Raw genomic sequence first — 13127 nt, 5'->3', positions numbered from 1 at the left:
ATATGCATTCACTTGCAAATGCATATAAAAGCCTAATAACTTGTTTAAATTATCATATATTAAGTGAGCAACACAGCTAGGCCTCAAAAACGATACAAATCAAATGAATATACAGTACACACATTGCTTACATTAATATTTTCCCCCTTAGCTTATAGTAATTGACAAATGTAAATTTGAAAAAAATTAATATATTTATTGTAGGAAGGATGAAGGAGATGGCACATTTTCATCATCTGACTAACAAATCTTATTCGTTTTGACAATGAAAACTTGTTTGAAGCTCTTGCAGGGATTTGTGTTGCTGTTGATGTTGAAGATTGTTCAAGGCTAGCTGTTGCTGTCAAAGGTTGTGATAGTACTTTCGTAAAATAGGAAAACAATGAACTTTGCTTCATGCATTTTCTTCTCCTTTCCCTTAGAATTTCTTTATAGCATGCAATATTGTCTAGAAGTCTTGCATTCAAGAACTTCTTTCGAAATTTGGATCAATCTTTTAAAAGCTGCCATCCCCGTTTCTATACAGTTGATAGCTTCTTCCAATTTCTCAGTGGTCATTTCTCTAGGGATAGCAGAAATATCATCAAGATGGGACTCCTCTTCGTGAAACTTCCTTTGCTCTTCAATCAGAAGATCTTCGTCCATTAGGGTCTCATCGTGAGAGACAAGCAATTCTGCCACATTCTCAGGCTCGACTTCCGATTCTAATTCCCTTGCCATTTCCAAAACCTTTTGTAGTGACTGCCGTCACTGTATTCTCAAAGCCTTCAGAATCATCCATAAGTGTGGGAATTAGCTTCTTCCAAGCACCTTTCAACGTTGTTTCTTTAACTTCCTCCTATGCATCTCTAATAGTTTTTATACCATCCAAAATTGCAAAGCCTTTCCAAAATGCTTTTAATTTATTTTGTTTATGCCCAGCTACTGTATCACTGTCTAAGGCATTTATAGCCGTAGCAAAAGTTCTTAAGTAATATGATTTAAACGCTGCAATTGCACCTTGGTCCATAGGCTGCAGCAATGAAGTTGTATTTGCAGATAGAAAAATAACATTTATCTCCTTGTACAAACCAATTAGAGCTCTAGGATGGCCAGGGATATTGTCTGCAAGAAGTAAAATCTTAAAGTGAATTTTCTTTTCCTTGCAATAAGTCTCAACTGTAGGCTTAAAATAGTCCGTGAACCAATTTGAGAAAAGATCAGTCATCCAAGTTTTTCAGTTAGATTTATATTAAACAGGGAGGCTAGCTTTTGCATAGTTCTTTAGGGCCCTAGGATTTTCTGAATGATAAATCATCATAGGTTTTAACTTGCAATCACCAGCTGCATTAGCCCCTAACAAGAGAGTTAGCTTGTCTTTTGCAGCTTTGAAGCCAGGCATTGACTTCTCCTCTTTAGCAATAAAAGTCCTCATCATCTTCTTCCAATATAGGGTCGTTTCATCCATGTTGAAAATCTGCTGCTTAGTGTATCCACCATCTTCGATGATCTTAGAAAGCTCACGTGAATAACTTTCTCCAGCTATTGTATCAGCACTAGCTGCTTCACCCTGCACTTGTTGCACATGTTGTGGAGATGGCTCTGCTAGCTTCGAATTTATCCTCAACCGCTTCCTCACCTCTCTCAGCCTTCATATCATTAAAGAAATTTAGAGCCTTGTCCTGGATGATGGCTTGGCTTAAAGGCACATTTTGACTGGTTTGATCTTCAATCCACATCAGTAAAAGTTTTTCCATGTCAGCAATAAGGCTGACATGGAAAAATATATTTTAAAAAAAAGTCAAATCGAAAGTCAAATTGAGCAACTTTCTGAACATTTTCCTATGCTAGCATTACTATGAGTTAAAAGCAGAACAAACTTGGTGGGGCTGTATCTGCTCGGTATAATCATGCTCATGCTATAACTGTGGGAAAATTATTTTAAAAAAATTCAAAACCCATAACAAGTAAAAATTTGTCTATATTAAGGAAGGTACAGAAAATCATAGATTTTTGTCTTCAACCAACAGTTACTTTGGATCCATTATTTTTTGTTATACCTTAAGGGGTTTATGTTGGTCATTTGTGTTGATTATGTATTAATGTAATAAATTTTCTTTTATAGAAGAAAAAGAACTCAAAACAAGAATAAAAGAACTTATGAAGTATAGAAGAAATGGTATTACAAAATTAGAAGGTAAGCCACATAATTTTAATTGCTTTGTATGATGAGGATTGAGAATCAAAGCAAAATATATACTTCTGGTTTTATTATAATATTTGGTTGTCAGGCATGAAAATCAACTTTCAGATTAACTGTTGCCATGATGACTATGATACTTTTGTTATTAATGAAATACAGTAAACTCCCTCTATTCACGGTATCTGTATTTGTGGTCGCTGATTTAATATAAAATGAAACCTAAAAAAAAAAAAAAAAAATGTGAATTTTAAAGTGCCGTGAACATTTTTCACCATAAAAAAATATGGGTGTGGCCAAAATCATCTTGCCCGGTCAAAACAGCGCTCGGTGGGTGGGGGGGGGGGGGGGAAGGGTGACACAATCACGAGCACAGATGTTTCCTGCTAATACTTTTCAGTATGTGTTATGTGCTTGTCACGGAAGGTTTTATCTTTTGCTTTTAATTGATATGCTTACGAAAGTGAAAAATCTATCATTTTGCAGTGTGTTAGTGTAAACAGACTTTTCCGCATGTGTTAACTGTTAAAAGAAAGTGACTTCATTGTGGACAAGTTCTTTTCTAACCCCTATGAAAATATGCCTATAAATAACAAGGGAATTGTGAAAAGATCAAAGAAGGTGATGACATTAGTGAGTAAAATTGAGTTATTAGACAAAATTTCTAATGGTGAAAGTGTCATGCCATTCGCAAAACATTATAAAATCAATGAGTCAATGGTACGATCAATCAAGAAATCGGGAAAAAAATCCACCATATTGTCCATGAAAATGCGCTAATTGCTTCAAAAATTTGCTCTGTAACTCGCGATGTTAATTTAGAAAAAATGTGTATATAGAAGACTGAACTCAAAATAAAATTCTGTTAAGTTCACTTATCATTCATGAAATGGCAAAACACCTTTATCAACACTTTAGTGAAACTGTTGATAGCACTGGCAAGATAAGTTTTTTAGCTAGCAAAGGCTGGTTTGAAAGGTTTAAAAATTGATATGGCCTTCATTACATTAAACTTATATGTAAGTGGACATCAGTGGATTTCGTGGCTGCAGAAAGTTTCCCGACTGAATTTAAAAATTAATTACGGACAAAGGATATTTTCTTGAACAGGTGTTAAAGCAGACAAAATTGGGTTGTTTTGGAAGAGAATGCCAGCCAGAACATACTTAAAACAAAATGAAAAATCTGGTCCTGGATTCAAAGCTTCCAAAGATAGGCTCACTCTCTTGTTTTGTGGAAATGCTAGTGAATGCATGATCAAACCAATGCTCGTGTATAAATCGCAGAATGCTTTTAAGGAAAAGAATAAAGAACATCTTTCAGTTTATTGGAAATCCAATAAAAAATTCTGGGTAAAAACTACGCTTTTTAGAGTGGTTTAATAATAGCTTTGTGTGAGAGGTGGAAAGTTACCTAGCTTCAAAATCTTTGCCCTTCAAAGTTCTGCTTCTTATTGATAATGAACCAGGACATCCAAGGAGTCTAGCATTTGACCACCCAAACGTCGAAATTGTGTTTTTGCCACCCAGCACCACATCACTTTTACAACTGCTAGACCAAGGTGTGATTGCTGCATTTAAGTCCTACTGTGTTAGGAGAAGTTTTACTGGCTTAATTGAAAAAATGGAAAGGGAGCCAGACTTAACTGTAAGTAAAAGTTGAAAAAATTATAACCTCGCAGATTGCCTGGTCAACATCAAAGCATCATTTGATGAGATAAGAGCATCTACAATTAACTCGTGTTCGCAAAAATTGTGGCCAGAAGTGGTTGTTGCTAAAACAATCCCCAATGTCAATGAACTGGTTGCCGATATTATAGCAATTGCACAGGGAATAGAAGGTAGGGGGCTTTGAAAACATCGATGCAACAGATATTCAGGAACTTATTGAAACTCATGCAGATGAACTTACAATAGAAGAGTTGGATGAATTAGTGACAAGGTCAAATGAGAACCAAAATGATCCTGAGGAGGAAGATCTCGACATTGTTAGAACAGAATTAAATAACAGATCATTAAAAGAAATCTTTAGCCTCCCCATACAACTTTCAGAAAAGGTGGTGGAAATGGATCCTAATTTGGAAAGAAGCATCAAGTTTAAACGAGACCTAGAACAATTAATCCAAAAGGAGCTCAATAAAAAAAATGAAGAAATAAACTTCGATTAATAGTTATTTTTCACCCAGCAACCCATATTCTTGATATGTTTTTGAAAGATTTTTTTGAAATTTCTAATAAACATTACATATTAACGTTTATTAGAAATTTAATTTAATATTAAATTAAATTAAACTTCTAATAACAAACAATTTAATATTAAATTAAATTGTTTCTTATTTTCATTTTGATACTTTATGCTTGTATTTCACTCTGTACTTGTCTATGTACATAATCATATTATGTAGGTACATACAATACATACAGGCACCTCCGTAGCCAGGTGGGCAGGAGCAGCAGTGTGTAGCACACGCTTTTTGATTAGACCGGGGTTCGAACCCGTGACCACCAAACACGGAGGATGTGGAAAGGTCAGGGAATGACCACCGCATTTCCCCGGAGCAATATGGCCTTAGTTGCTAATGCTCCTAAAAAACCAAATAACAACAATTCATACATACATAGACAAAATTTTAGACTAGTTTTTCTTATATATTTCATACTTTGGAACGGAACCCTTTTATTACTATGGGTGCCATAACTCAGTATTTGCTTTTTCAGTATTTGTGCTATTTCTCAGGAATGTAACCCCCGCAAATAGTGGGGGTTTACCGTATATTCGTTAATAGCCAGCTCACACCAAGTTGAAACCAAAGCCAATATCAATCAGTCACTATTGGTTTTTTCCCTTAACCATATTGGTTTTTACCCTTAACCATCTAGCACGTTCATCAAAAAAAAGTTACACATGCTGGTCACCATTTAGTTTTTTTTTTTAAAGACATCAAGAAATGGTTTTAAATACTGCAGCACAAAATTTTATTCTTTATTTTGACACTATATTGAATAATAAGAATATACATCTTTAGTGAAAAAAAGGCTTATTATCCAAAAGAAAAGAATTCCTGTGGTGAATATTTCACCAAAACTTTTTTAGAGAAGAAGTAAAGATTAATATTGAGTAATTACAAAACCTCTCCCTCAGCTCTCTTTCGCTGCTACCTAAGGTGTCAGTGGGATGGACTGGATAATAAAATTTTTTACATCTGTGATATATCATTCTTTAAAAAAAAACAAATTGTAATTATTGCACAGACAGAATTACAATTATTCTAGTGTACCCATGGAGAATATTTCGCCAAAGCTGTAATCTTACAAAACTATTAAAAAATAACAGAAATTTTGAAAATCATTTGGAAAATTTTACTACATTTTTTTTTATATATATATCAGTAAAAAAAGTTTTTCACAAAATTTTTACTAATAAATAAAACATATTGCAAAAGGAGTCAGGTCAAAAGCTTGTTTAGTCTTTGAGTTATTCAAGTTCAAAGTGCATTCTGTACAGCAGGACATAAGCAAATTATTTTATAGATTAAAAAAAAAAAAAAAAAATTCCAAGTACCATACAGCCATATCTCAGGGATGCAAAGCATGTGAGATGAAGTGGATACAATCCTTAGCTGTATAGAAGATTAACATAGGTATGAGTACTGTGTACAGGTCTGGAGGCCTCATTTCATGAAAGAGGTAAAGTTGCTAGAATGAGTACAGAGAAAGGCAACAAGATTGGTAAGGAGAACAAAGGGGTGCGTTTATCAAGAAAGGCTTAAATTCTGCAAATTGCAGTGTCTGGAGATTAGGCATGTGCAAGGTGATCTGATTGAGGTGTATAAGGCCTTGAATGGTTTGAGCAAGCTCAATGCTGATGGGATTTTTCCTCTTGCTTCAGATTAGAACCTGAGAGGGCACAAAATCAAATTAAGGAAAGACAGTTGTAGAATAGATGTGCAGAAGTTTGCCTTATCGTCAGCGGCTAAAGGCAAAGTTGATTGCTGGAACTACTTTCCATCTATCATTGTGGAAGCTGATAGCTTGAATAAATGTCAAAAATATAGCAAATTTTTGGAGTGAATGGATGGATGAAATCGGAGGCGTTTTTTTTTTTTTGGTTGATTCTATTATAAGCTTGCTTTCTTGCATCATATGCCACTACTAATGCTGATAAGTGTAGAGTAAATTTTTGCATTAACACTGAGCCTAAAGAATTTTCCTTTCCAATTAAAAAATCAGTGATGGAGATCAAAACTGAAAAAAATATTGAGAAATACTGAAGTTCATACTCATGTAATTTTAATAGAAGTTTTATTATTTTTTAAAATTTTATTTTATTTATTCTTGGTTCCTGTAGTACTAGAATGTGCCTGCTAGATGGTAAAGAAAAATATAGTACACTGCAATACTATTCAATACAGATTCAGTATTTAATGTTCCAATAAAATAGCAACTCTCTCTCTGGACTTACTGAAGTAAAAATAATAATAAAAATATATAAACAGTACATAAATACAAGAATAAAATAACAATTCTCTCTCTCTCTCTCTCTCTCTCTCTCTCTCTCTCTCTTACACATGCACACAATCAAGTAGTTTTTGTTGGGTGTTAGAACAGGATCGCTATTTAATCAGTTAATATTAGTAAAAGAAAATGCATGTCAACAAGATTGTATATTGAGTTATTAAATAAAATAACTTATGAAGTAGAGAAGAAATGGTATTATTACAAAATTAGAAGATAACTTATGAATATCAGGTATGAAAATCAGCCTTCAAAACTGCTTATGAATATTTTTAGAATTTGTGTGATTGAGTCATTTCCCTCCTTTGGGAAGTGACTAGACCATTTTTAACAGTTGTAATAAATTAATTTTTAAGTTAGTAAATTAATAAGAGGAGTTACTAATATTATTATCAACGTAGAACATATTGAGTATTACAGCTCTGATTCATACTATCTAATTAATTTTTAAATATCAATTTTAAAAATGTGCAGTTTAAAAATACATTTGAGAAACTTGTTTCAAAAAAGGGTTAATTTTTTAAATTCATGTGTTTAACTCAAATTGAAGACCAAATTGAAAAACTAAAGGAGAAGAATGTATTCGTGTATGCATTATAGCTTCTAAATTGGATGTGAAAATTAGTCTTTTAAACATTTAGAATCCATTATGAATTTCAGTAAATCTTTTTTAACTATTACAATTATGAACAAAGGCGAGTTGGTGGCTGAGGGACCTGATCTGCATCTGAAGCCCTCATGGGTAGTACAGTTGGTAGGATTGCAGTCCTCCCCACTCCAGATGGAAAAGACCTGAGTTCGAATCCTGTCGATGATAGGAGGAATTTTTATGGGTTTTTTCCCCCACAACATGGCTGAGTTAGTTGGTCTCAGGCAAGGTTAGCATGGTTTTTTCTCCCAGAAACTTGAGATTTTCATCCAACAAACAGAAAATTGACCTCGGAACACATGCAATTTACAGACAATATACAAGGAGCAACATGGCCTTAGTTGCTAGTGCTAAAACCGAACAACAACTGCATCTGAAGCAGTTCTTTTATGTGATATTTTTGTGATGAAAATAATTAAAATTTATTTGTAATTGAAGTGAATGAGTCTAAAAGAATCCCCAAGAATTGCACACATTTTTTAAAATTCATCATTAGTTTAAAAGTTAATAGTTGCTAATTTTAGACCCAGTTTTGGTTATCTCTCATGCATTGGTGCATTGCATGGCTGATGCTTAGCAAGCTTTGATATACTAGTAGTGGCATATGATGCTTGATAATCATCAGCCATAAAAAAAAAAATAATAAATAAATAAATAAAAATCTAACTCCTTCCCACATCACCTGTCCATCCTCTCCAGTAATTTGTCTAGTTTCTTCCTTGAATTTATTTAAACTACTCACTTCCACAACAACAGATGAAAGTTTGTTCCAACAATCGACCCCCCCCCGGCTAAAGACAAACCTCTACACATCTCTCCCTCCTGCAACCATGTTTCCCCAGTTGAATTTATGCCCTATCATGTATGTAGTAATAGTATTCACCACATAGTGCAAGGAAACCACAGGCTTTTGCTGCACTGGGGAAAAAAAAAAAAAAAAAAAAACCACCAAGTAGATAAGAAATTACAAATTATATTCTTCCCTCCTCACACAGGTAAGGAGGTGCTTAGCTTGATGCTTAGCAAGCTTTGATTACTAGTAGTGGCATATGATGCTTGATAATCATCAGCCATAAAAAAAAAAAAAAGAATAAATAAATAAAAATCTAACTCCTTCCCACGTCACCTGTCCATCCTCTCCAGTAATTTGTCTAGTTTCTTCCTTGAATTTATTTAAACTACTCACTTCCACAACAACAGATGAAAGTTTGTTCCAACAATCTACCCCCCCCCCCCCCCCGGCTAAAGACAAACCTCTACACATCTCTCCCTCCTGCAACCATGTTTCCCCCGTTGAATTTATGCCCTATCATGTATGTAGTAATAGTATTCACCACATAGTGCAAGGAAACCACAGGCTTTTGCTGCACTGGGGAAAAAAAAAAAAAAAAAAACCACCAAGTAGATAAGAAATTACAAATTATATTCTTCCCTCCTCACACAGGTAACTATCTAGTTGACCTTTGAATTTATTCAAACTGTCAGCTTCAACTGCCTGCAAAGGCAACTTGCTCTGGTGCTCAATGACTTGCTGGCTGAAAGAAAGCTTCCTGCAATCTGATCTAAACCTCAACCCCTGTAATTTGAATTTATGGTCCTTAGTTCTTTATTTAAAGATGAAATGCACAAGGCATAATTATATATGGGTTTTGAGTAATTAACTATATAATATCGGTTTAGATACATCATAGTTTACCCATAAATTTAAACTACGTATGTAGTGTAGAAGGCATCATTTTAATTGTATCTCATATTGTTGCTGCCTTCATAACAAGATATCAGGTATTGCACTACTTTGAATAAGTAATGCCTCTCTAATAGAGAAGACTACTGTTATTTATTCTCAGTGGATACCACCACCCAGATGGCACCATTTTAAAGCTGTTGGCCTATCATCAGTGGGTGGTGGTGTCTGATTTGATCATGATGAACCAGCATTACTTCTTTAGCAACTGACTCCATTATTTTCTGTAGCACCCTGTGCTACAGAAAATAATGAAGGTGCACGTGGTAGCACTCTTAATGCACAGCCAAGGCATTACTTTTGGTTTCGTAAAAGTGCTTTGCCAAAAAAGCAGTCTTTCATTTGCAGCATCATATTAACTTTTTCTTGCTGTTATGGGTACATCTGTTTATATTTTGTGCAAGGTATATCACTGGTTGTCATGAGATTTACTTTGTATAGTGACTTCATTGCAGTCACTACACAAAGTAAATTTTTGTCAAGCACACCCTAATGTCACTTTGTTTTTATGATCTTGATGGTGTCCTATTTATTCCACATTTATTCTGGATTAGATTTATTCATGGTTTGCCGCCTACAGGCAGGAAAAGTGATGCTGTTTAATTATATCTACTCTATTCTTGTATGTTATGTGAGTTGAAGGTTAAAAAGAAGGAATATATTTGTTGCCATTGGACTTGAATTTCTGCAGATTGTAATTTTTGAGGAAATACATAAAAAAGAAGGTTGTTCCTAAACAACATAACAAGAAAAAGAAAGAAGAGAGATAGTCAACATGGAAAACAACAAAATAAGGAAAAATTAGTTTGGAGTTGGAATTGAATTGACAGTTCAATTCCAGACTAACTTTTCCTTATTTTGTTATTTTCCATGTTGACTATTTGAGGCACAGGTTCAGGCTAGTGAGAAAGAAAGAGATGGAACAGATGCTAATTGAGCACAGTGCCCATGGAAATATTTATAGAAAAGACATGGAGCTGAAACTGAATGTTTGTGTGATAGAGAGTGGATAGAGTTTTATAAGAGATGAGGCATTAATTAACCTGACTGTCTCCTTTGGTTAGAGTAGGAGTGAGAGATTTGGGGGCACTACCCCGAATGTGAGAATACATTCGGGGTAGTGCCCCCGAATGTATTCCCATTCGGGGGCACTACCCCATTATTTATCTATAATTATCTAAAAAAAAAAAATCACGTTTTTGTTTAATTTAATTTATTGTAATTCTGAATATTGACCTAGTTTTTTCTAATTTCAGCAATTTTTGACATAAATTTTAATAATATATTTATTGTTGATTTTATAGAATGTGCTGAATTTGACTCAGGGAAATATAAACAAGATAAAAAAAACAAAAAAAAACTAGTAAGTATTTAAACTTCTTTCTTGTTTTTCAAATAATTATAAAAGCATTCCATTAAATCAATAATGCATTCCATTTTTTTCCTCCCCTAAATTACTTAGAACTCATTTCAGTTCTTTATAATTGCAAATGTTATAAAACAACAGTTCTCAAACTATAGATATTCCCAAATAACACCATTGCCTGGCTAACACCAAAGCACTTGTGTTCCACCACTTAACAGAAGACAACTATCCACTTGCTTTGGATGACATTGACGTTAGCCACATATTGGTCATTACCTCTAGTTATTATAAAGGCATACAAATTTTCACACTGGAAGCATAATATATGAAGATATTATGGAAGTGGAAAACAATGAGCAGAGGAGAAGGCCAAGAACATAAAGGGATTTAGTTTGGATTTATATTATTTCTGTATTCAATGAATTTGTTTATCGTGACTCACCAGGTTATTGCCATGATTGATGCTAGGGTACCTTAAAGAAATTCACATAAACTATAAATGTGCTCTATTTGAGTTGGGAGAATGTGTGATATTCTTACCAAAACTAATCAAATAGGAAATAAAACTTGATGAAAAAGTTAGCCAGGATGACATCTCTCTCTCTCTCTCTCTCTCTCTCTCTCTCTCTCTCTCTCTCTCTCTCTCTGAGGCGCCTCCGTAGCCAGGTGGGAAGGAGCAGCAGTGAGTAGGCACACGCTTCTTGATTAGACCGGGGTTCGAGCCCGTCACCACCAAATACGGAGGATGCGGAAAGGTCAGGAATGACCACCGCATGTTCACGGAGCAATATGGCCTTAGTTGCTAATGCTCCTAAAAAACAAACAACAACATCTCTCTCTCTCTCTCTGTGTGTGTGTGTGGGTGTGGGTGTGCGCGTGCGTGCGTGCGTGCGCGTGCGTGCGTGCGCGCATGCTTAAGGCTCAACACCGGTAATGCCAATTTTAAGGAAATAAAATAGTCTGTCCATATATTATTATTTACTATATTTTTCTCTATTTACTATTTTTCATCACATTTCAAACTTCACATTTTTTGGTTTTCTTTCTTTAAAAAAAAAAATATATATATATATATATATATATATATATATATACAGGGTGATTCACTACCAGTGCGACAAACTTGCAGAAGGTGTAGGGGACACAAAAACAAATCGGAATCACATAGCATTGCAGGGTCCGAAATGCCCTTCATCATGCGGTAGAGGACGTTGAACAGGAGATCGCGTGAACAGCGATCCCGCTGGAAGTCAGTATTTGCGAACCGTTTCTGTTGAAGAAACCAAGTAGTGAAAATCCTCCGGAGTGGATAATCTGCAGGTTCCAATGATTGGACGCGTTGCACATGGTATGAACTCATTTGGTTTGTTGACAGTATCCTCCATACAGTGGATTGGAAATACCCAATCGTTGGCCTATTGCTCGAGTACTCGTACTCGGATTGCCGTCTGCAAGACGTAGGACATTCTCTTCGTTGTCTGGCGTCCTCGTTTCGCTCTTGATTCATGGTACCTCTCGGGAAACAACCAGTCTCATGTAACCTTCTGTGCATGTGTGCGAAAATCGTATGATGAGGAGGATGCCTGTGTGGGAAACGTTCCTGGTACAAGCACAGAGCGGCACACCCGTTACAGTCCGCAGCTCCATATGCAAGGTGCACGTTGGCCAGTTCAATGTTTGAATACTCATCGATCGTACGTGCCTCGGGAACCAGTTCACAAATGCTGACTTCCAGCGGATCGCCTGTCACGTGACCTCCCATTCAACGTCCTCTACCGCATGACGAAGGCATTTCGGACCTTGCAATGCTATGTGATTCCGATTCATCTTTGTGCCCCCTACACCTCCTGCAAGTTTGTTGCACTGGTAGTGAATCACCCTGTATATATAGTTTAGCTGATTTATTTTTTGGTAGTTACAGGGCAGCTTTTACTACTTTAAGTTTGAAATAGAAGAATTATCTACTCTGTCTTTACTAGAGGGACACTGCTTGTGGATTTATATATATACTTATCACGTAAGGGCCTGGTGTACTGGGGTCCATGGTTAAGAAAAATACAGTATAATCCTGTGAATGTATTTAATAAACAGTAGGTAGAAACTTTTGAGGCTGACGAGTGTCTTTATCAACTAATTAGATTAAAATTTGAATACAACTGATATAGTTATGCGTGCAGTGAGCTGAGAGTCAAGTCACGTTATTCAAGCTGGTTTCCTATTGTTGTCGCACGGACATGTGCTGTTTTATACAGTGTTTGTCGAGGTGTAAAATGGTTGTCTCTAGGATGGGGTGCATTCTCATGCCTTTGTAGTGGTTATGGCCTTCGGATTGTTCAATATATTAAGTGACTCTAGCCATGCGCGGTGGCAAAAAGTGTCGCGTGGTGGTTCACTATTTCGAAGTCACGTTTGGGATCGAGGTTGTGGTTGGTGACCCAAAAATGCTTCACATCTCAAATGCTCCCCCCCCCCTGGCACCTCCCGTAGCCAGGTGGGCAGGAGCAGCAGTGCATAGCACACGCTTCTTGATTAGACTGGGGTTCGAGCCCATGCCCACCAATATGGAGGATGCGGAAAGGCCAGGGAATGACCACTGCATTATCCCCTGGAGCAATATGGCCTTAGTTGCTAATGCTCCTGAAAACCAAATAACAACAAATAAAACCAACCTTTCC

The 13127-nt window shown here is 35.8% G+C and overlaps 1 protein-coding gene across 1 annotated transcript in view; it reads left to right on the top strand.

Moving 5' to 3' along the window:
* The window catches only part of LOC150077098 (transcriptional adapter 2-beta-like), a 201889-nt gene that overhangs the window by 165202 nt on the left and 23560 nt on the right, over positions 1-13127 (top strand). The window contains exons 12-13 of the mRNA XM_090385784.1: positions 2105-2176; positions 10391-10449. Of these exons, the coding sequence (XP_090241910.1) occupies positions 2105-2176; positions 10391-10449 (131 nt within the window). The remainder of the gene's footprint in view (positions 1-2104; positions 2177-10390; positions 10450-13127) is intronic.

This window comes from Mastigoproctus giganteus, chromosome 12, assembly GCF_048544385.1.
Source record: "Mastigoproctus giganteus isolate SK-2022 chromosome 12, ASM4854438v1, whole genome shotgun sequence".
Classification (NCBI taxonomy): domain Eukaryota; kingdom Metazoa; phylum Arthropoda; class Arachnida; order Uropygi; family Thelyphonidae; genus Mastigoproctus; species Mastigoproctus giganteus.
This window is presented reverse-complemented; position numbering and strand designations above follow the sequence as displayed.